Genomic DNA, 24,804 nt, shown 5'->3' with positions numbered 1-24,804 from the left:
CTAAAAGTGGTAACTGGGAGAGTTGGTAGAGTTACTGAGGAAGACTTCAGATGGAAGGAAGTGCTGGCCTGGCACTTAGGAAAGGAAGTCCTTTGACACGCGAGACAGCAGCTCTGAAACACAACTGCCAGCAAAGCATTAACACCTCCAGCAGCCACTTTAATGAATTAATGGTTACACTAACCCTGCCAACCTCTGAGCAGCGTTGTAAGTGATACCTCAGGGTAAAGTAAGTGGATAAAAATGCTATCAAGGAAGTTATGAATAGAAAGCATTCTTATGGAAAGCGTAAATGCGTTCTACTGAGGAGTGATAAACACTCGGAAATAAATCCTGTGCCATACCATCTCGTTTGAGAGTGAAGCTATAGAATCTGGGGCAAGGCATAAAACAACAAAGAGGCAAAATGAGCTTATTAGCACCCTTTCATGAGTTTTGGCTTCCTCCCTTCCCTCTTATTTTCAAAACTTGAACGTACATGAAAACATTGAGAAAATCCATTCTCTAAGGCATTCTTGCCCTACAGCCACAACTGGCAACCCAACAAGCATAGAGAGAGGTTTCAGAGATTTAATTCCATATCTCATGGCCTAAACTGTGTCTTAGCTTGCTTGTAGGATTTATTGCTGCAGTAGACTACAGTTTTTTTTAAAAAGTCAAACACTGCTATTTACATAGAAAACATCTCTATGCCTACTGAAGCACAAGCTCTTAAGAAAAGTGTTTATTAAAATTTAAGTATAATAAAAGCAGTGGTTCAGTAAATTTCAGATATTCATGGCAGTACATTTTCTTTCAGAGGTTCCTGGGTTTGCTTTATCATTTCTGACATTTCATATAGCACGTTATAAGCTTTTGCAGGGGAACAGCACTTTTACTAGAGCAGCAAATTGCACAGGTGGGAGAGGTTGATGCTAAACATTATTAAAAGATCTTCCTTCCCAAAACAAGAAATGAATGCAAAAGCATAAAATCATCTGGGAGCACAAATTCTTTAGAAGAACATTAGAAATAAATAAGGAATAGTCTTTTTTTTAATAAGAAAGTCACCTGTGCATCTGTCTGTTACTATGCACGTGTCCAATGGTCAGATGAAACACTGCACTGTGATTTAACAAGACAGTACAGGTAGTTTAGAATACTTTCCAGATTTCTGTCATTTATACGTCAAGACTCCAGCTGACATGGCTACAGCACAATTTTCCAAGATCATTTCCAAGGAGTTCTAAGGCCCCATAACAAAATCAAAATCAGATTTTATTTAAAATACACTTTAAAATACAATTTAAAATTCACTTTTGTAACAACACTGAGATTACCACTACTTGTAAATTCTGATAATGGCAGTTTCTGGAAATGATTTGTTGCTCTGCCTCTCCAGCCCATTTTGGTGACTGCTTTGATATATAAATTGTTTGCAGATCTATACACTCTGAAATTCTTCAGAGAAATATCCATCCTTCTTGTTTAAGTTCATAACTGTCAGAGGCATCTCCCAAATATCAATACATTTTCAACTTGATTTACATTGGGGTAAATTTCCACAAGACCTTTTTTATTTTGCATTTGTGGAGATTTTCCTGTTTCTTTTTCTGTTGTGCCTCTCCATCCACTGTCACTTCTCAGTTTCCACAACAGTGGTGGAAACACTGTGTTTATTTCTAAGTTCTTTCGTGGATCATATGATCCATTTTAATGGCACACATCCTTTTGAATTACTGTCATCTGTACAATTAACACATTTTATGTTCAATTTCTGCCAAAATGCCTAGGGTATGTGAACCTTCTTCACTCTGCATGTTTTGTTTGCAGACAGCAATGAAGCTAACACTTTTCTTAAAATTTCAAGTTAATTAATTGACATTAAGTGTCTACACTATACCATTGGACTACCAAGGCAAGGACTGCACAATTTAGCCTTCCAAAAACCCCAGATCCTTAGTCTTGGAAAGTCTTGTGTTTACCTAAGGCCTCTTGATAAAGCAGCCTGATCTTCTTCCTGCTGAAATCAGTGATGGAATGCCAGTGACCTCAATAAGAACAAGGCTCCAACACCACTACCCCAAGGCTTTATTATTTCCAATTGTCTCGGTAGACATCACAGGCATTAAGAAATGTGTCTCCACCTCAAAAGTAAATCCTTTGGGTGTGCAGCAGTAGATAAAACCACTTTGCACTGAGATAGCACTTTCTGTTTCAATACATTTTACAACTGATTATGCCTTTCAATCCCTCCAGTAAGATAACCACTTCATACTAGAGACTGGAAAACCAGCACAGAGTTACTGTCATTTGCCCAGTGAAACATGGGTGAAATTCCAACACCCAGCCCCTTTGGGTCCATGCCCCTCTGCTGCTGGGAAGGAAGATCACAAGCCTCTGTAACTAATCACCATTTCTCTTTATGAGAACTGAGCTACAGCTTCATAATCCTTTGTTAACATCCACATCTGTGATCTGATTCCACAGAAGAAAAAGAGGTTATTTACTGTTCAAGGCCCAATCTCAGTTTTTGAACCTTACATATCAGTGTCCAAAAGCTTCTACAAGCCAGCTGGGTAGAGCTTAGGCAGTGTTTCTAATTCCACAGCACATTTCCAGACTCAAACCTTCTTTGAAATAAAGAAAGAAAAGCTTGGGCAAAGCACCTGTAATCAGCATCTGAAATGTCCTGTTAGACACACACACTTCCTCAGAGCTTCCCCTGCCTTTTTGCTGGCCAAAAACTTTGGCTACAGTCAGCAGAAAAGCAGAATGTTTATTCTTCAGGCACAACTAGCAGCACATCTCTGAAAACTGCCAAGTTATAGCAAGCCTGTTTCCTAGCATTCACTCCCCTTTTTGCAATACTCATTGTTTCCACTCTTCCTGCCCTTTTCCTCTAGAAAAAAATTTTTTTTCTAAACCTGTATTCCAAAGCTTATAATAGACCACTGCTTTGGGCTTCACAGCAAGTATCTAGGCTGGTCCCTACATCAGATCAACCTGACCTGTGGGTACCTGTGCAGAAGAGACACTGCTGTGGTCTTCAAGGGTCCCAGCTGCTAAACAGCAGGAACACTTGGTCTTGCTTTAAATTACCCAATATCCTTACCTTCAGTATTTGAAAATGCAGTGTGGCTCAGGGAAGATTATATTAGCATTAACTGAGCTTACACACCTGAATTTTCCTATTGTCCTTACAATCTTGCAGCCTCACCTGTCACATTAATAGCGTTAGAATGCCTTCAGTGATAGCACTTAAAAAAAGCAGAAACTGGTTTGAGCAAAGCAGATATCTGTTAACACTACAGAAGGAATAGGTAGGAGAAATCTTCCTCCAGTTGCTAAATAAAAAATAATTATTGCATGCCTTCCACTCTAATTCTAGTTACCAAGTTCTTGCTCTCATTATCTATTATCATGCTCAGCTGAGTCACACTTAGTGGGTTGGATGGAAATGCCTCATTTACTCTTGGTTGTTCACTCTCTACTCCTCTTTATTTCTTGAAATGGTATAAAAAGAATTGGCCCATCTGCGTACTTACTCTCCTACTATTGTGGTGTACTTAAAACTCCAAATAATGTGACAAAAGTATGACTTAAGTATCCTTCTGACATACCGATGGAGTTCTGGACGATGCATTTTTGTGGTAAGAAAAGTTTGTTTTCCTTGGCTGGAAACACACGAGTTATACATTACAGTGAGGCAGATAATATTTACAATTGAATGTGCCTATGAAGGTTTTCATAGCCCCAGACACACAGCAGAGCTGGGGCTGCATCTGCCAAGGCAGTCAGGAGACATTAACGAAGCACTCAGGGCTCTGCTGCTGTCCAGAGGAAAGCTGATAGTAAACCAACAGACACAGTCACATGGATTTGTTATATAATTTTGGTCTTTACTAAAATAGCCAAAATGCCTGGCTGTACTGAGAGAATCTCTATGAAGGAGTTTGTGTTTACAGTGGCGCTCCCAACCTGGAACTACTGACTGTAAGACACCCATTAAAGCACTCCAGTTTTAGAGCTGACAAAAAACAGTGAAGAGGCCACAGACCTCATCGGGCGATTAGGAAAGGCATGAGACAGACTCTAATTTCCCTTAAACAGGGTACATTTTTCTCCCCAGAGCTGCAATCCTCTCCCCAGCTGTGCCTGCTGCCCAGTCCTGCTCCTGTGGGCACCGCAGCTGCCAGAGCACAAAGCCAGCGCTGCGCTCAAGGACAGCTCTGCCCTCGCACTGGTGCAGCCACCGCTGCAGGAGGGCTGGAGGTGAATTGTGAAGGTTGCAGGCAAGATAATATCAAAATAAATAAGCTATTGGTAGCCCTGATTTCTGACAGCTCCCTCGTACTGCAGGCCTGAGGAAATCAGCAGCTGGGCAAGGGCCAGGCAAGACTGAGTCTCTGCAACCAAACACAGCTGAAGCTGTTGAAAGACAATATAAAGGTGGTTTTGTCTCAGCTATCTGAGACAGCCCCAGAACTCCACTGAGACTGCAGAAGGGACCTCAAGAGTCAGGGACTTGTCTTATTATTTAAGGAAATCACATCAGCTGAGGCCCTTAAACTCATTTGGACACTGTACTAACACACTGAGCAAATACCTCAGTGCATTGCTAGAGACTTCCAGCATTTATTTATTTTTCCTATTAAGATACAAAGTGAAAACACTCTTCAGAGGCCATACTAACCGTAAATTATTAAGAATTTATTCTAATACTGACAGCTTAAAAACTGCATGGGCTGGGTCATGGAGCTTTAGAGCTGGAAGAAAAACCAGCTCCTTCAAACACAGGAGCTGGAATGAACTCAGATAACATCAACAGAGAGATAAAATTTAGCACACTGAATGAGTTGTTCTTTTTTCTTTTCCTTATTCCATGTAAGACTCCTGAAATCATTCTTATTATACAATGTGAAATAGAAACTATTAAAAAGAGATTGTGAATGTGAATAAATATAAATATTGGAAATATAGTAGCATGTTAATAAATTTTAAAACTGTCAACGAAAATAGAGAAATTGCAGTTCTTATGACAGCTGTCCATACTGATACTATCACCACAAGAGGCTTGATTTTAGATGAAATAACATATATTTAGATGAAATAACATTATATTCAAAGGGAGGGTTCAAAACAAAATATACTTTAATTCAAGAAAAATATTAACATTAAGAAACAGAAGGTTCTGATTACCAAAGGAAGTTTCAATAGGAGGAAGAAATAAACATACACAAAAACACTTAGGTTATGGGAAATTCTCCTGAATGCTGTTCTCAAAATCACTTTTTTATTATGTGCTTGACATTTGTCTGAATTTAATACCTGTATGTGTACCACAAAGAAAACATTTGCAGTGTGTGGTGGATGGATATTATAAATAACTTTTCCACATCTACTTTCTACTCATAGTAGAATCTGCAGTGGGAATAAATAAACAGAGCATAGCTTAAACTCCACATAAACCAAAACAAAAGGCATCACTATATTTCATACAGATCATATACATATATATCAGTTTTCTGACAGCAAGCTGGTCTTTATGATGTTTTGCAGTGAGGTACTGAACACATACTAGAGGCTGCATCAAGATCATTGGGGATTTATCGCCCTCTTGTGAACAGGGGAAAAGTTACAATCTTCCTGAAAGTGAACGTGCAGTTGTTGCGGCTGCTAAAGAATCCTGTAGTAAAAACACATCTCTACAATTAATAAACAGAAATTCAGGTTAATAAAAAGGTAGGTCTGCTGGTTACTTTAATAACCTATAATAATTTTATCAGAAAAGGATAAATTTCAAAATTAAAAATAATTCTAATTCAAATCAGAACAAGCAAGATACTTTTCTATGTAAGCAGGAAGACAGTAATCTAAATTCCACAAACTCACTGCCTAAAGCACTGATGTCAAATGCACAGACTAGCTCAAAGGTGTGTTAATCCCTGATTGCAGGCCCAAAACATCCTTCCATTTCAAACAGAGCAGAAGGATGGAAACACCTATTTTTGCCATACAGAAGGTATAGCCTTTTAACTGCAAAGAATAATCGTGGGTGTAAATCCATATTTGTTTGCGGATGCCAGTGAAGTTTGCAGACAGGAGCAGGGTGTCCTGGTCCAGCACTCCACAGCAGCTCCAGAGGAAACAGGCTAGCTCAACACTGGGAAGCCATCACACTTCTACTGAATTATTTTTACAGAGCTTCTTCTTTGTGGTACTCCTTTCTTCCCTGCTGCTCTGCACCCCCTCAGAGTGTCACTGATCCTTTCCTTCTCCATGTCTGTCTACTATCCCTCTCCTTTACCAAGAGACCACTGAAATCAGGGCAAAAGCCATAAAATGTTCAGGCAAAGTCACCACCCCTCATCAGACAAAACTCCAAGGCCAAGAAGCTGTTGGATACCAGGGTTTCCATTGCACACCTTGCCCTAAGGATGGGCAGCTACATCATTCCTTCCTTCTACCCTTCCCTTCTTCACGCACCCCTCACTAACTAAATGCTCCAAAGGGAACCCTTCCAACCTAAACAACCCTGCAGCTGCTCACCCCCACACACTTCCCTGTGTCCCTCACCAGACGGAGTGCCCACATGCCCTACCAGTTCCCCCTGAGGCTCAGCCCAGGATGTCACCACATAAGCACAGGCTTTCCTGGGCAGCCATGGGCCCTTCCTGGGTGCGTGCACAGCACTCCCTGGGTGTTAATACTAATTACTTCTGGTCTTCTGTCACCACACCTACTAACAAGATGGCTCTCTCCTGTACATCTGCAACAAAGAAACATTACCAAACTCTCTCCTGAGATTATTAGCAAGGTAAGATATCAAGAAGCCAAGCGTCATTTGATCACGAGTAACAGAGGACCCTCGTCCTGAGAAGCAATAATAACACTGCCTTGGAGGAATCTGAGAGCTTCTGTTTGTTTGTGCTGCCTTCCCTAATTTAAAGTAAATAAAGCATAAATCCTATCCAAATGAAGGCATCACCGAGCCCTACTAGCACTACATAATAACCATTTCCCTGAAAAACTATGTATTAATACCACTTAGCATAATGAATATTTAAAATGATACTGCAGTAAAGAATATAAATTCACCTGTCTTTCCTCTTCTTAGCAGTGACTGTTAATAAACAGCTTTATAGCTACTATATTTAAATGCAATTAGTTCCATATATTTCCAGCTTAATAAGAAATAATACATATTCATTTCTGCTCATTAACAGTCAGTATATAACTCTTAGCTAATGAACATTCAATTATGTTCTCTGAATACATTGTGGGATAAATTCTCTTTTTGTTGCTCATATCAGTTCACTTCAATTCAGTTGCAGCTAATTAAAATTCTTTTGCCTCATGTAGACAAACCTGGGGTTTTTGGAGTCCCTGGAGACTTTTTTAGGAGTTCTGTTTTATCTTTATGTACAGTCAGCTCCCTAATTAATGCTTTAAATAGGGTAAACTCTACTGAGGCTCCTGGGTTCACTTCAAAGGAAAAAAAAAAAAAACCCAACTGGTAATTTTATATCTCATTCTCACACAAATCACTGGAGTCTCTAGTTTTCTTGTAAATCTACTTCTTTCCTTTTGTTTTCAGGTGAATTGAATAATCAGTGAAGGTGCCAGTTTGAGAGCACTGGGAGCTGGAGATGCCCTATCATCAGTTGAGACCTTTCCTTACCCAGAGGAACAGAAGTGAAATTCTTGTCAAGTCTAGTTCTGCAGCCAGCTCAGGTGAGGAAGGAGGAATCTCCAAGGGTACATACCCAGTGGACTCCCTGAGATAATACCACCTCCATTTTCACTCAGCATCAGCAAGAGTCAATGCTATTTTCCCCTAAATTGTTATCAGAGCTGCTTCAGCAGTCTATCTGCCTGTCTAGGACCAAAATTCCAACCAACTAACACCACACAAGGTGAGCATCTACTGAAGTGTCTCCCTTTGCAGAGGTCATTAGTAGGTATGACTTGCTAAAGGAAGTGATTAGGTTCTTGCCTCTGATTTATTTGACCTATGTCCATTAAGCATTGCAAAGAGAAGGGAATTCAGCAGAAGAAGCTTCAGGGAACTTTCAGCAAGAAATTTTCCTCTTTGGTGTAGGACGCCAGGATTCTTTTACCTGCACTTAAGGGATGGCACGGATAACACACTGGGGACAGCAACCTCCCGTGACAAAAACTGCTAGAAAAAACTCTCAAATTGAACAAAGCATTTGAAAACTTACCAAGCAAACACTGTGAAACTTATGTGTATCAATAAAAGGAATATAACAAAAACACTGAAAGTCTAACATTTAGGGAAGAAGGGACAGAGGCAGAGAAACAAATGTCTGTAAGAGAAAACATCTAGGAATACCCAAGAGAAAGATTAGCTTTAGGGGTGTTTCAATTCTATTTAACATTAAATGAAAACTCCAAAATAGATCTATCTGAGCACCTGCCTTAGAAGAAAAGAAAAGGTATATCTGAGTTTGTGTAGACATGCATGCCCCCATGTGTGCCTGCTTGGACGGGTGCATGCATGCAAGTCAGCACCTCATCCACTCCCCAAGTGCCTGAGCACTGTGAAATGAGCAGTCCAGAACTGCTTTCCTTGCTTGAAGTCTCACTAAACCAGTGAATTCTACTGAGAGACATGCAGAGCTGTATTCCCAGGAGACTGAAGGTGATTGACAGAACCCTAAGGAGTTTCACACCCTGTGTTATCCAGCCTGCCACAGCGCCATTTACGTGGCATGAGACTGAGGTTGTATGGTGCACAAAGACCTTTGAGTACACACAGCTGACCAGGATAACACTGGAAGACTGTCCCAGGTGGTGAAAGACAAACTCCATGTGACTTGTGTCACACTTTTTGGCTGCCCTGATCGCTGCAGAGAACATGCTGCCAGCTGGGCACAGATGGGCACGTGGAAGGCATTAGCAGGCATTCCTCCAGGAGGGGGCACAAACTCAACCAGCATTAGGGCACCATGGCCTAGACAGCACGCAAGCAAGAAAGCAAACAAGAGAGAAAGAAAGCCAGAAAGCAAACCAGAAAACAAGAAAGAAAGCAAGAAAGCAATCAAGCAAGTTGTTGAATTGAGAACAGAAACACACAGCCATCTACTGCTGTCCTCATACACATTTCTCACAAGTAGTTCATATTTAGTACCAAAGAAAGAAAACAGAAAATCAGAATGGCACTTTGCATGAAGAAGTTTTTTAGCTAGTCCTTGAGAGGAGGTGTTTTTCTTACAAGCAGTGAACAGATGCTCCCCAACTGCTGTGTGCAGCAGTGTTACACAGCCAGGCCAGGAGATGGCAGATTTTTGTCAGACAACAGCAGGGAGAAGGTCAAAAGCAGGTTTTCAATTTCTGTATCAAAAATGTCTTTGTACATGTGTTTTTATAAAGGTAAAACAACAGCCCTGATCAATAGAATTAAACAGACAAATGTTTAAAAGGGAACCTTCTTTTAGCCTCTGGTTCAGACTAGGAATTACTGACAGAAGAGTAAAAAAAAAGTTTGCAAATATTTCATATTCTGTAGTATATGCTTTTGCCTACCACACATTTTATGATAAGAAGAAAAGTTAGAGTATATTTTTACAAAAATGAGGAAGAGAGCAAACTGTCCCAAAGTCAGCTACAATAAGATAGATATCTTAGTCAATTTTAGACTGTATATATACAATTTATATTAAACGCTATAAAGCTGCATACACTTAAAGAGAAGAGCTGTGTCTGTTTATGAGAGAGAAAAACTCCTGTCTTACACTAGGGAAATGTGTAGTGGGTTTTCATGTATCACTAATATGATTCATTTACATGAAGTTACACCTGCTCCAAAGCCACTTTTCTACAGTTTCTAGGCAGAATCAAGGTATAGGGTAAACTTCTCAGGAAAAACATATGCTGTGCTAGTGACCTGCAGAACTAAAGCTGTAGTTTCAACCAAGAAAAATAATGAGCAGCAAGCTAATGCTACTTGTTCCATTGATATCCATCTTTAGCACCATATAAAGCTTTTGGTGAAATATTCCAGATATCAGTTTTGCACAAGCTTGGTGGTGTTTTATGTTAGCAGTCCAATTGATCAAGATTCAATTTACCATAGATTCAGAGAAAAAAAAAGGAATTATTATTCAAAAGAGATGCTAACCCTAATTTAGCCAAAGAATTAAATATGATCGCACCTTCTCATGTGTTCTGAACAATAAAGGTTTTTTTGCACTGTGCTTGTCTTTTGGTACTTGTGATGTTAAGCATTTCAAATTGTGCTATAGCTGATCAGCCTTAGAAAAGTAGAAATTTTATAATCAATATTATTGTTTTTCTTAAATGTACAAGTCACCAGAAGCACTAATCTAGATATGAAAAGCATCATGTCTGCAAGGCCACAGTGTGAGTCACAGGATCAGGCTAGTGGCAAAAAAAAAAATTAAAAAAATAAAAGCAGACACTATGATATAGTGATATAATAATATAATTTGTCAGACATAAATTAATCCTGCCCACCCAGTTGCACTGGTCAGGCCTCCTAGCATTAGTATTTCCTGTTTGGATACTCAAGAAAGATGTGAAGAAATGCCAGAGGAAAGCTTTAAGAATGCTCAGATATGTAGAAACTATCAACTGGGAGGGAAAATCTGAAAACATTAGTCTGGTGAAAGCGTAAGAGAATTATAACAGTATACAAGTGTACAAAAACTAGCTGCAGAGAGGAAAGGGACCAGTTCTTGCATCCATCTGAGGGTAGATATCATCTGCAATCAGAGAGATTATTCTCAGATACAGAAAAAATAATTTCAAGACATTACCAGAGAAGTGCTGGAACGGATCAGTTAGGGAAGTCATGGGCTTTTAAAAAGAGCTTGTAAAATCATCTGCCAAGAGTGATGGAGGTAGAATTGATCTTTCTCCTCTGGAGTTCCCCCCAGCTTTACTTTCTGTGACAATTGTGCTGATCCAGTTCCTTCACAGCTCTCAGCTTTTTCAGAAGACAATGCTGGTTTCAAGGACTGACAACCGCAGGGAAATCCTGGAAACCAGCCAAGGGAAATCCTACACTCATCGAGCTTCCATTATAGGCAGGCTTCAGTTAGCCCAAATATATCATTATGACTACTCCTTAAGCACCTGCAGTTGCAAAACACAAATAATTATTTTATAATAATAAAGTTTTGTGAATGCTGATGGTATCTTTGTGGAAGCAGAGACGTCAAAGTGGGAACTGAACCATGAGATGTTTATAATTAGTTTCATTACAGCAACATGAACAGTCTGGCGACATACAGACAACTGTTATGCCAGGAAGTACCAACATTTTCATGTGAAGGAGAAACTGGAAAAAGCACCATAGCAAAACGAAGTGTTTGAACCAATGTCATACAAGAGGCCAGCGGCCTGAGCCCAGCGCTCCCTGCACAGACAGACAGGCGGCTCAGCCCCACCACTGGAGTGGATTCCTGTGAGAACCCAAAAGCCTGCTTCCTAAATGTGGTCAGCGTGGAACTTCCTCTGGGGTGAAACCAGCAGCAGCCAGGCAGGCCGGCAGAAGGTGCCGGAGGACGGAGCTGTACCGCACCCGGCCCTGCAGAGCCGCTCCTGGCGCATCCCTCAGGGCGCACCAGCGGGAAGGGATCCCGCGGGCATCCCGCACGCCGAGAAAGGCTGCGGCGCATCTGCAGACCACACGTGCTCAAGAACCAGAATCACTGTACCAGCCTTAGCAGCGGTGAAAATGCACCACTGCCCTAGAAACGACCTCTGCCGTGGGCCACGGCCGCGCCGGCCCTTCTCCTCTCCTCTCCCAGCTAATGGCCCGCGTTGCTCCAGTGCTTACGAGCATCGCCCTGTGATCGCACCCGGCAAGCGCGGCTCAGCTGCGGAGCCTGCAGCGCACGGCGCGGGGCGGGCACGGCAGGGCACGGCAGGGCTGCGGGGACACGGACCCCGGCGCGGGACAGGGCACGGCAGGGCTGCGGGTACACTGACCCCGGCACGGGGCAGGCACGGGCAGGGAACGATGGCAGGGCTGCGGGTACACTGACCCCGGCACGGGGCAGGCACGGGCAGGGAACGATGGCAGGGCTGCGGGTACACGGACCCCGGCGCGGGGCAGGGCACTGCCGGGGCTACGGGGACACAGACCGCGGCGCTGCCCCCGCCCGCCCTCACCTGCCCGAGGCGGGGCTCCCGCGGTGGGCAGGGCCGTCCGGAGCCGCTGGCCCCGGGCTCCGCCGCCGGCTCATGCGCAGCCGCCGGGGCTGGCAGTGGCGATGGCGCCGCGGGTGTTGCCGCTGCCCAGGCAGCAGTCCTTCAACCCGCCCACCGTCCTCAACCCCTTCGTGCACCCGGGCCGCCTCAGCGCCGGCGACAAGCTGCGGGTAAGGCTGGGAGGTGGGCGGGAGAGGCCGCCGGGGCCGGGCCGCGCTGCCCCGGGCTGGGATGCGCTCGGGAGCGCGGCGGGCACGGCACCCCCGGGCGCGGCTCAGCCCGGGCACGGCTCTGAACCAGAGCTCCGTGCCTTCGGGCCTCCGCGGGGCTGTCAGAGGTCAGGGCTGGGGCCACCGGTCGCTTTCGAGCCCCCTTGCCAGGGCAGAGCGCGGTGCGAGCGATCGAGGTTTGAAAGTGCCGCCGGCAGCCGGGGCTGCGGGGCCCGGCCTGCCCAGCACCGCCCGTGCCCAGCACCGCCCGTGCCCCGCGGCGCGCCCGCAGGGCAGCGGAGCAGCCCCGGCTCCGGCTCACATCTACAGCTCCCGGCTCTGCCGGGAACGAGTGGCTGCTAGTGACAACATTTCCTTCCCTGTACGGCATAGTTTGCTTCCTGATCTAACCTAGAGACCAGATACGCGGGGAAGTTATGTAAACTTCCAAAGATGCAAAGGGTGATCGGCATAAAAAAGTCACTGTTCTTGAAATTAAGTTCTTCAGCCTTTCAGAGTCCTCAAGCTGCATGCTTGCTCAATGCATACACAGGGGCTTACTGACTTCAAACTTAAAACTTTAAACACAAGATTCAAAACAAGCTTTTGGAAATATTTGTGCAATCATTGCAGATAACACATCATCCCTAGAGAAAACAGTGCTCCTGTTTCAATAATTAAATACTACCCATCAGTCAGTTGTCAGGTGCCTCAGCTTTAGAGTTGTCAGTTTCTCTCTTACATGAAAAGTTAAAGCAGAAGATAACTTTTTCAGTCATGCTGTTTCAGATGATTAACTGGCTTTAGGCTGACTTTAAGCCTGGGTTGGGAAGGGGGGAGTGAATCTCTTGGCTCCATGTCGCAGGGTGTACAAGAAAAAATGGTACCCCATATTCCAGTGGGTCACTGACTGGTGTCACTGGGTGAATTGAATCAGGCCTCTGAGCTGAGTGCTATCCCAGTATGACAAGCACACACACTAGACTTAGAGGATACTCATACAACTAAAAAATCTTTGATTCTTAAAAACATTCTTTAAAAATTAGCTGATAAACCAAACATGAATATATGATTGAGGAAAATGAGGATATCAGTGTGTGGGTGAAATTACAGCATTTTCTGCTGATGGTTATAAATATCTGAAGCTGACATATAACTAAATATTTTCTGTTTCATATAGATCTTTGTCAAGTTATAAAAAATGTTTGCCCTGAAGATAGCGAGATAGAGGAAATGTGAGAAACCTGGAAAACAATTTCAAGTCTTTTATCTCCTATGTTTTACTAGCAGCGTGGAACACATTTCAAGTGCATCTGGATCAGTAGCTTTAGGCATGAACCCTGAAGAAAACAGTTTCTTAATGAGGTTCCAGAAATGAACAGCTTTCTGTGCTGCCTGTCCTTTCTGGAGGGTGCACAGACTACTTTCAAAAGCTTGCATTTTTAAGTTACTCCATGAAGCACCTGGAAGGAAAAGCATGCATCTGGGTTAGGGCCTGGTGGCTGTGAGCTGAGGAGCAAAACAGTCACAGAATTGCAAAGCAGAGAAACACACAAGAGAGAACCTCTTTTGTGTTGTGGTTTGCTCCCTTCTGTTCTTTTCCCCCTGTGGTCATAAGGACTGGGATACTTCCTGCTGATTGCTTCATCCTGTGAACCTCTGCTCCTCTCCTGCTCAGCACTGCCCGCCAGACCTGCTGGGAATCAAGGCCTTACCAGGCAGTGTTGCTATAAACTCCAGAAAAGGGAAGTCTCTCTTCTCTTTCCATTCACATCAAGTGTAGTGTTTCTCCATTCTTGCATGTTAAGGATAGTTTTGTTATGTCTCCCCATTCTGTACTATTCCTTTAACATACACCAATACAAACATACAATTTCAAAACCCTCTGGGAGTCCACGGCAGGATTTCCATATGTTGGTGACCTTGCATGTAAAGGGTGCTGTGTACTTGATGAATGGAGCTTGAAAATGAGACAGGGTAGCTGTTTGCATTTAATTCAGCTTCAAATATAAAGACTGCCAGACTGAAAAGTGAGTGAGAAGATTTTACAATTTCTTGCTAGTCTTTTCTTATAGTTTACAACCCACCCTTTATTTGTCATTCTTTAGAATGTGCAAAGCAAGGATCAGCTGGGCTGTGCTAAACATCTTCATGTGCCAAAAGATTTTGAAACAGTTGTCAAATACTTCTGGTTTCCATCCTCTGACTGAAGTTGGCTGCAATTCATTTTTCCTGGATTTTAATACTTATGCTCCTGATTGCTCACTTGCTGTCCTAACTTCTGAACTGCAAATGTAAAGCATGAATTCTGGTAAAGTCATTACTGGCTTCCAACTTATTCAGAAGAGATGCTCAGTGGATTTTTGCAGTGGTGAAATATGTAATACTACAATCAGCATGCTAAAAGCAGTATTTTTGGAAGCAAGCAGCTGGACTACCTGGCAGAGCTGAGGCATCCTCTGGATGCTCATGGAACACTGTCTTGCCCTGTGTGTATTGCTGGGGGACAGTCCATCTGATCACAGCTTCAGGTGTTAAAGTATTTCAGTAGGAGCTGGGCTTCACTCTGGTCCCCAGCCTGCTCTGCTGCTGCTTCTGAGATAATTTGACAGCAGCGACAGTTGAACAAAATTTTATATGGAATTATGTGGCTTTCTGATAGACCTGCTTTTCCACTTTAAAGGTTCCTGCCATCAGTGGAGGTATAATCCCATGTATTGATCAAAGATCAATCAGCTATGGGAGCGGGACCTGCACTGCCAGGACTGCTGCAGTGACAGGACGTGCAGTTATTGCAGACACAGTAAACAGAAAGTACATGGGTGATTCAGTATGTGGGAAAAGGTTCTCTGGATGACTCAGAATAATTCTATCTTGGTGATTACTGCACAGAAGCTGAAATGGCTCTGATGCTACTTAGTAGTAGTAACTACACTTTGTATTTTTCTCCTATCCTTTCCCTTTTCTTGTCTACCTTGACCTTCCTCTTTTCTGTCCTTTTCTTACCCTACTCTGCAGCTGATGGAGCAGAAACCAACTCTGCCTCATTACACAGTGACCTAGAAAGTCAATAGCTTGCATCAGCAAATCAGTACCACCTGTGCATCTGCCTAAAATAGAGTAATGAATTTATTAAAGTTTTGAAGAAGGGATTGTTTTGCTTTTGCTATTGCATCCTTTATCTTTCATTTTAGGTCGGTACATATATATTCTTTTTTCATGAAGAAAAACATTATTTTAAGTCAAACTACACTGATTTATGCTTTTGCTGCCCATTTTGGATAACTGAATGCAGCTGAAATGTTGAACTGGACTATAGATCATAGTAAAAAAGGATGCATATAGAGAAAAAAAAAAACAAATCTAATTTTGGGAGACAAGGGAGGAGTCTTTGTTGGTTTATCTTCCTAACTGACTTTTTCAGATTTGCCACAACTGGCACCAGAGTGAGTGGGAGCTATAGATCTCTAGGGTCAAACCTGTCATGCTCATTTCTGTGGTCCAGAGTGGTCCTTTACCTGTTGTCCATAAAGTTATGGTTGAAATTCCATAGCTAGTTACACAGAAATGTTAAATAAAAGAAAGAAATAATCAGACCTAAATGTTCAGATCTCTCCCGGAAACGCACTGTATGGCAGTGCTTGCAGAACACAAACATCAACACAGTGTACCTGCTTATCGTGCTCATCTTAATTTACTCTGTGTATCCACTGTCATGTTTGGTCTGTTGCCACTGTGCCTGTGGTAACACAGAAGCGAGTCCTGAAGGCCCCAAATTCATCTTAATCCTCATCAGTGTCAGAGGGTTTAGAGCCAGGTGGCAGAGCCTCTCCTGAATGGTGACAAGGGGAGGGTAAGAGGACATTACATGAAGATGGAAGGGATTTGGTGGGAGGGAAAGGACTGTGTTGGTGGAAGGAAAATTAGAAGCAACTGACTGTATCAAAAAATTGGATAAAGTATACACTAAGGTGCTTATTTTCAAATATACCACACTTGCTCCTTTTTAAAGAAAAGAGGTAAGTTAAAATCCACTGTGATGTTAATAATCACAGCTCTAGGAGATTGCAAACTATTTTCTGACTTACAAAATGCCTTGCTTTTTCTGTACAGTAAGAGGCCATTGTTAAAGAGCTGACTAGAAAAGTTGATTTTGAGAGAGGAACACTGTTGTTCAGTTGAAGATTTTCCTAAAGTATAAAACGTAGTAAGCTCACAAGAATAAGTTAAACTCCCTTAACTCTCCTTCAGTAACTTCTCCCATACACTTGAACTGGTGGAGATGTCAGTGTGTGACACACTCAGATAAGTTTTGGGGGACTTGAAGAAACAGCCCAAATAAATTTTTAAAAATCACTATTACAGTTCTTTTTGGGATATGATTTGTTTTTTGTGTACGCAAACTGGTCCTCATCAGTGAGTGGCAGCAGAGCTGGATTAGTGCCAAAGGGAGTTGAACCCTTTACTGGTTTCCCAGGAGTGCTGGGCTCTGACCTGCTCACACAGCTCACCTGCCTCTCAGCCCCAGCCTTGCTCAATCTGCACAGTGCTTGTTGCACCATAAAGCCAACCTTCAGGATACAGTTTCTAACCTAATGTGCTGGGGTAAGACAATTAAGAATTTCTTCCTGCCCCGCCCTGCACCAGAGCTGCCTGTGGTGCAGCATGGTGCCAACACACCTGTTTCCTGGAGCTATGCATGAAAATAGGCAAGCTGAAGATTCCTTCGGGAGGGCTGGGGATGATGTTTGAGGATTATTTGCAATCAGGGCAACTAAAACCTTGTTTTGTTAAAGTCCCAGCTGATGGAAATGACATTGTGTTGTGTGTGCACAGCTCCCTGGAGCAGTAGTGAGGACCACTTGCAGCAGTATTGTGACTCAACACAAGATTTGTCATTTGAAAGGGCAAGAATACAATTAGTCATCTTAAGGATCCCACTTGACTTCTAGATAGGCAGCTAGTGATAGAAAGCTCTGGAGTGGAGTGATGTGTCAGCTGGGCAAACTCATCTGAGCTGGTTGTGAGCTGCAGATCAGGGCCAAATATAAACTGGAGCCAGCAAACTTAGTTTGCCCTTTGTGTCTAGCTACATCCAAGCCAAAAATGTAAATACTCAGATACTCCAGCTCTTCCTGGAATGGGAGCTCAGAAGTGAAAATGAAATACCATTAATTACTTCCCATAAGAGCACTGGAATCATTAAAGCTTTCCTTACTAAATCACAAAGCAATAATGGTAGTACTTTAAAATTCTTGTAAAGGAACTACACAGATAACAGTCATTTCTGTGGATACCATTTCTTAAGATTTTTCACCTCTTTGTTTCAGATTGCTCTCCAGGGGATTATTTTGCTTCCCCTCCGTGTCATATGCATCACGTTCATTTTACTGCTAGCTTGGCTCTCTGCGTCAATTGCAACTTTCTGTCAGCCTGGAAGAGGATTTCTGCCGCTGGAAGGATGGAGAAGGTGAAAAAGTGACCCATATTTGTGAAAGCTAAGCTTTTTTTTCCTTAATAAGACAAAGCCAGGGTCTAAAGATTTTTTTTCCTTTCACTCCTCCTTTTAATTAAAGAGGATTCCTCAGTTCTTACCTGTTTATATGAAGCAAATTCTTAATGAATGTATTTTACAAAAATAGTGGACCTTTTTAAGTAGGTAGATTTTCAGTTGTCTTGAGGTGAAAAAAAAAAATGTATAAAAACATTTATAGACTATCTGTAAGCCAGGACTTCAGTAATAATCCTAACAGGAATATTTGAGAAGAGAAATTCATTAAGCAAGTATTTTGTAACGTGACATAGGCTGAGCTCCTGTGTAGCCTTGGTAATTTCTGCTGGGCTATGATTCTATGTCAAAATTAGCTTTGACAGCTCCTCTCAGCTGCACTGCCCTTGAAGTGGTATTTCACAGCTGCTTCTGTGGGTTCTGGGTTTCAGTTGCTCACTTCTGACCTCAAAGTACTGCAGTTCCCTTCTAGCCACGGTGCACTGCAGCTGCAGGAGGAGGAGGAGACACAGGAGGTGAATTCTAGCAAGACCAGAAGGTTAGGGAGAGTCCCATGAAAGGACTGTGTCCTCTCCTGTGGGAACATGTTCCAGTAAAGAAACATTGTCATTTAATCTTATTTTAAAATGACAGTTAAAAAGCAGTATCGGTTACATAAATTCTTATGGAAAGGACACTAAATCTGCTAATTACCCCACTCAAAACAGTGTTATGGTACAATGCCATGAGAAATAGTGTGCCTGGGAAGAGTCTGTACACTGCCTTATCTTCCATGAGGAAAAGGTGATGTCCCCTTCCCTGCTTCCCCTTCAGCCCTACATTCTGCTGGTGAGTAGCATTGCTACCCTGTATGGGGCCCCATTGCTGATTAGAGCTAGGAAATCTGTTAGGGGCTTTTCTTTTCAAGTACAAAATAAAAACTGTAAGCTGGACAAGATTTTTGTTTCTTTTTACAAGGAGGATGATCCAGACAACCCTGTCCAGCCTGACTCGTACGGCGTACTTCGTGATGGGATTCCAGGTTAAAGTGAAAGGGAAGGTAGCGAGTCTGCCAGAAGCACCAATCTTTGTTGCAGCTCCTCATTCAAGCTTTTTTGATGGCATTATTTGTGCCCTGACTGGAATGCCATCAATAGTGTCTAGAGCAGAGAATTTGTCAACTCCAGTATTTGGCAGTAAGTATTTATGAAAAAAACCTGAAAGTTACAAGTTAACAACTTGACATTGGGCCAAAAATTTTATCTCCTAAAGTGATTTAAGGGCAGACTTTTAAGCTCTATCTTCCAAAGATACTGACAAATTATTTCCAGTGAAATTCCTATGACACATTATCTTTTTGAATTTGTAAAAATGCCTAGAAATTACGCTGTTTCTTTTCAGGTATGAAATACAATATCATTTTGAACTTCTTTCATACTGAAAGCATGTTTTGCAGCTGCTCAGGCTGGAAACTTTTTCTTTCATTCTCCCAGTAGTACCTCAAAAAATCTGTTCCACTGCTGTCTTTTAACAGTGTAGCCCACAAATGTGGGTGAAGGTTATTTCAAAACAGGCCCAAACTACAGGAGTCTGGAAAATACCATATTTATAAGATTAATCTTGCAGGCACTGTTATGGTTTTTTTTTAATGGGAGCAAGACCAGGAAAGAATAAAAGAGGAGTTACTCAAAAAGGAAATGCAGGGAATGGAAAAGATCAGATGAGTCATGCTTCTATTATTTTCCCCTCCTTCTGGCACAAAAAGAATCCTCATTTGCATTATTGCTAGAATCAGCTGTAGACTTTCTGCTGGCTGTACAATAACCCAGAACTAAACACAGTAGGCAACATAGCAAAGTGTTTTTGTGGAAAAGAAATGGACAGAGAATATATTGATTTTAGCTTAAAAGCACAGGATGGGGACAGAGAAGATAATTCTTGGTCAGATTTCTCATCACAAAGGTCCACACATTCTGATGTAGACTTCTGATTAAATTAGGGGGTTTTTTTCTGTAATTTACATTGAAGCTGTGCATGCTTTGTAACAGAAAAGGGAAGGCTAAAACTACATTTTAGGTGCAGTCTGCCTGACCTAGGCCTGAGTATGGCCTGTGAGCAGACCCAGTCAGGTTGCTCTTTTGAATTGTGTGGAAGTGCTTAGTGAAAAATAGCAGCAATATTATTAGAATGTGTTTGGGTGAATTTTGCATATCTGCTGTAAGGCTCCTCAGCTGGCAGGCTGGGTATGTCTTCTGCATCTTATTTTCCATTTTGCAGGAAGAGAATAACAACACTCTTATCAATTTAGTCTGGAAGTTGTTTGTGTGGAGTCTGTCTCCTAGTATATAAATAACATGTTTTTGCTATAAGGAAACGTTGAACCCATGTGTTTTCTAGGCACTAGTATAAGGCAATTTTTTTATCTGTTTCACAGCAATTTTAAGATCCCTTCAGCCTGTAGCAGTTTCTCGTCAGGACCCTGATTCACGGAAGAACACGGTTGCTGAGATAACTCGGCGGGCGTTGTCGAAAGGCCAGTGGCCACAGGTAATAAAAACACCACTAACTCCTCTTCTGTCTTGTATTCCTATTCCTTATTCATTGTGCATCACAAGTGACCAGCTGGATAGGATTCTTAAAATGCACAGAAATGAAGTCAGCTCTCAGGTGTATGACTGGGTTAAGAAGGGAAGAATCTGGTGTCCGGAAGGAGTTTTGTTGTGACAAATGGATCAGTTAAATCCAACCAGTACCAATTGCTGTTGCAAATGCAGATGCTCTTGACTTTTTTTTTCCCCTTTTCGAGTCTTAATATGCTGCCTTCAGTGTAGCAAGTGAATTGCACTGGTATGTGTGGGTCAGTAGTCTGAAGCTAGACCACAGAGCTGTGCTCACACCAGGTGGAGGATGAGCAGTTGATGAGATGGGCAACCCAGACTGTCCAAGATCAGTACAAGCAGTACTTTAGCCCAAAACTTCAGTTTCTCACATAAAGTATAGACGAGGTGGAGCTCTGTTCATTTTTCAGGTTAATAATGCACTAAACCCAAGATTTTTAATTGATCAGAATGGTGGAAGCATGATCATCATTGACATGGAAGCAATAGTTGTTGCTTCTGCAGTGTGTCCCATGGTCATTCCTCAGCAGCAAGCTGCTGTTCTGCCTCCAGTCCTGGGTGGCTTTCCATCTGGAAGAGCTGATGGGGCAGGGGCTGATCACGAGGGAGGAAAGTGTTGAGGCAGCAGCTCTGCTGCATATATGAAAAGCAGAGGCCTGGGATGGAAATCCACATCCTTTGGAAGAAGAAAGACTGGGAATGCATCTACTAACATCTCATTTGGGAGTGCCTTTCTGCTTTCTTCTTGTTGCATTAACTCTGGACTCACATTGCCTTCAGATACTATGAATACAATGTCATTGCCATGCTGCTGGACAAATCCAGTCAGTGATAATAGAAGACCTTTCTCCAAACACCTCCTGCGCAGATTTTTGTATAAATTCATGCTTTGTCTTTTGAATTACCTCTTGACTTGTTTTCTTGGGGGTTAATTTACTTGAAATAAGAACATAGTGACTGGTTCAGTAGCTGAATTTACAAGGTCTCTTTAGTCATAGTTGGATACTCCCTAAATGACTAAGAAAAATGCATTTTCCTTCACTTTTGTTCCACTAAGTGGCTTTTGAGGAAAATTAAGAGACAAGTGAAGATAGTAGACTTCAGTAGGAGGTATCTGTGACAGCTAGACCTGCTGTTTACTGCTCTACTTTCTGAACAGTCTCTAGAATCAGACCATTTAAGTAGGGAAGACCAACACTTGCCTTTTTTTTTTTTTGTAATGGCATTATTTACATATTTCATATATTTTTACTTCATAAGTACCTTTCTAAAAGCTTTTTTAACATTTAGGGTACTTTGACTCATAAATTTATTTTTCTAAGCTGCTCTAAATAATTTTAGGGCCTCCATTATTTTTTGAAATCTGACAGTTAAACATGCCAAATTTTTGTAATACTGGGCTTACAGACTAACCTGGTGCTTATGACTTGCTAAACTGTTTTAGATGAATTCCCTGGTAGACCTGATCTCTGCTGAAAGCAGCATGGGGAGGAAAGGGAAATGGGCTCCTGCACCAGTGCTGCACTTGGGATAAAACCTAGATATATATTGTGGCATAAATAGATTATGAGTCAAGTAATCTGGGAATCTCCAAGACTGAGTCAGCAGTACAACTGAGGGTGTCACTGGGTGATTCCTAGTCCTGTGCCCTGGCCACACATTCTGATTACAGGATGTGTCACGGAGGACTGGCTGTGACTTGCTGTGTGCAGTTGCCTCTGTCATACCCTTGAACAGTGTGTGTCCCTGGGGTGTGACCTGCTGGGGCCTCTCTCACAGCTAGCCTTGACCTGTTCATTGAGATCCAGACCATTTTGTGCTGGGGTGTTTTTAGAATGCTGCTTATGATCCTGTAGTTTTATAAGAAATACAGGGCTTGTGTTCCATAGGGGGCTGGATTCAGTGTGTCACTCTGCAGCTCACAGTGCACTTCGTGTACTGTCTCAGACACTGATCCAGAAACCTTCTGGCTGCTGGTGTGCATGAGTCACTGGGGTTCAGAGGCTGCTGTGGTGTGTAATGCCTTCAGAGCTCTGCCTCACTGCACATGCCTTCTCTGCCTTTTGCTCTGCTGCTCAAGCTGTGTTCTCATCACAGCTGGCATCTCACTCATGGCATCTTCACCTGTAAATGCCCAAGTACCTCATGCGCTTCCTTTCAGCCCAAACTCCTCTATTTATGCACCCAGCAACTCAATAAGGAACTGCTGTCAGAGGAACAATTCTATTATTACCAACACTAAAATGACAAGTGAAACACTTAAAGTCCTTCTGTACCATATTTCTGAACTGATAAAGGCCTTTCCCCAAAGCTCCTTTCTTGGAAAGCATTGGTTTCCAAATCAAGATGGACCAAGTTAAAAATATAGCGAGCATCCTTCATTAATATGTTTGTTTCCTTTGGAAACAGTAATGATATTCTAATAGAATATCATTAATGTTGTAATAGAGTACAACAGGTCACAGAGGTCAGCCTGTGCATAACAGATACTAAAGTACAATCCTTTTGTGAAATATATGTGTATGTGTATATATTTTTCTCTCTTTAAATCCAAGATACTGATTTTCCCAGAAGGCACCTGCACAAACCGATCCTGCCTGATCACATTTAAACAAGGTGAGAGATTTTATCCTGTTGTTGTTGGAAAAAATATGTGATGCTAATTTGATAGTTGTAGTAAGGACTGAACTTGTGAAGGTACATCATCCACAACTGCACTGTTGTAATCCCTTACTTTATTAAAGTTTCAGAGGTACTAAACCCACTCTTTTATATCAGTCAGCTTACTTCTCTGGTTTGTGCTGTTGTGTGGGATGCAAAATATCTGACAGATACGAGTAGTTAGTTGGGGGATTTTTCTGAGTGCAGTTTTCATCTAATTTATTTACTCAGAAACTCAGCTGTGATTGTTATGAGATAAATGTATGAACTTCCTCACGTGATATTCTTTTATCTCAGCTAACAGTTGGGCTATCTTAGATTCCTGTAAATTTTGCCTTGCAAGACTTAGCAACCAAGTTACAAAATGTCTTTGTGCAGCACTTAGCAAGCCAGGACAACAAATCATTTTTAACAGAGAAACGTTTTTCATTGCACCACTGATTGTTGGATTGTTGTGCTGCACTTCAGTTAAGAAAGGAGAGCAACATGACTTTAACTGTTTTGCAGGGTCTTGGGTAGAAGTGTTAAAAACCATTACTACGTGGCCAGATCTGTATCACTTGTGATGATCAGAACACAGAATGATTCAGGAAATGCTCAAAAGCCTTGTGAGCATCTCATCCTTTGAAATTAATGCCCGCCAGTGGGGAGATAATGCACGGAAAATGAGTTTGAACAGTCCAGGGATCTCAGGCAGCTTTCTCCTTGAGATGGAGCCGAACCCTTTTCTGTCCCAACATCTTGCTGGTTGTGCTGCTGATTTAAAAACAAACAACCAAAACCCAGCCTACAATATACATAAAACCCAAATCAAACAACAAACAAAAAACTGAAGTAGAACACTTCCCATTTTCCTTGTGTTTTTAAAAACATCTCCTTCCAGGTACTGTTGTCTGAAATAAATCACTCAAAGTTCCCAATTGCTGTATCAACTTAGTTGTAACAATTAGTTTTAATTTGTGGCTGCAGGTGCCTTTCTTCCAGGAGTCCCTGTCCAACCTGTGTTACTCCGCTACCCCAACAAGCTGGTGAGCAGAACACTTCTGTTACTAACTAGGAATGCAGAAGGCAAAAGTCTGACTTAAGTGGTACCCACAATAAATACTTTGCATTGTCACTGAAGAATATATTGTCCTGAGCTTTAGCATTGCTAAAGCTAAGCTAAGCAGCCAGGCTTCCCAAGTGTCAGCATGTTGTAGTTGCTACTCTGACTGTGCAAAAATTACTACTGGGCTTCTTAGCTAAAGGGGGGAGACAGGAAAGTGTTGTGGCGGAAGTTGGAAACTTCCTGCAGTGCCACAGAGCCTGTACTTTGAAGTCTAAAATGTACACAACTTCCCTATTAGTCATCATTTTCTGGTTAACCTCAAGATAGCCTTACTGCAAAAGGACTTGTGACGTTTCTGAACAGAAGCAAAGCTGAGCCATGCAGTACATCCAACACCCCTCCTCAGGAGAGCAGCTTTGCAGATGTTCTTTTCATGCTGCATTCCTTGTGCAACTCCACTTTACTCTGCCTGTAAGGCTGGGACCTTTTCAGCTTTTTTTTTAATTACCTGGTCATCCAACAAATCCAGGAAAGACCAAACTTTCACTTCCTAATGTTTTGTTAGGATTAAAAATATAGTTGTTATTGTTATTTGCA

The 24,804-nt window shown here is 42.2% G+C and overlaps 1 protein-coding gene across 1 annotated transcript in view; it reads left to right on the top strand.

Annotated features, from left to right (window-relative positions):
• Positions 1–11,991: 11,991 nt before the first annotated feature.
• The window catches only part of LPCAT2 (lysophosphatidylcholine acyltransferase 2), a 30,875-nt gene continuing 18,062 nt past the window's right edge, over positions 11,992–24,804 (top strand). Inside the window, exons 1-6 of the mRNA XM_041459011.1 lie at positions 11,992–12,353; positions 17,723–17,862; positions 18,859–19,076; positions 20,315–20,427; positions 23,054–23,114; positions 24,129–24,187. Of these exons, the coding sequence (XP_041314945.1) occupies positions 12,246–12,353; positions 17,723–17,862; positions 18,859–19,076; positions 20,315–20,427; positions 23,054–23,114; positions 24,129–24,187 (699 nt within the window). The 5' untranslated portion in view covers positions 11,992–12,245. The remainder of the gene's footprint in view (positions 12,354–17,722; positions 17,863–18,858; positions 19,077–20,314; positions 20,428–23,053; positions 23,115–24,128; positions 24,188–24,804) is intronic.

This window comes from Pyrgilauda ruficollis, unplaced genomic scaffold (assembly GCF_017590135.1).
Source record: "Pyrgilauda ruficollis isolate IOZ18807 unplaced genomic scaffold, ASM1759013v1 scaffold13, whole genome shotgun sequence".
Lineage (NCBI taxonomy): Eukaryota > Metazoa > Chordata > Aves > Passeriformes > Passeridae > Pyrgilauda > Pyrgilauda ruficollis.
The sequence above is the reverse complement of the archived record's forward strand: the minus strand, read 5'-3'. Positions and strand labels throughout refer to the sequence as shown.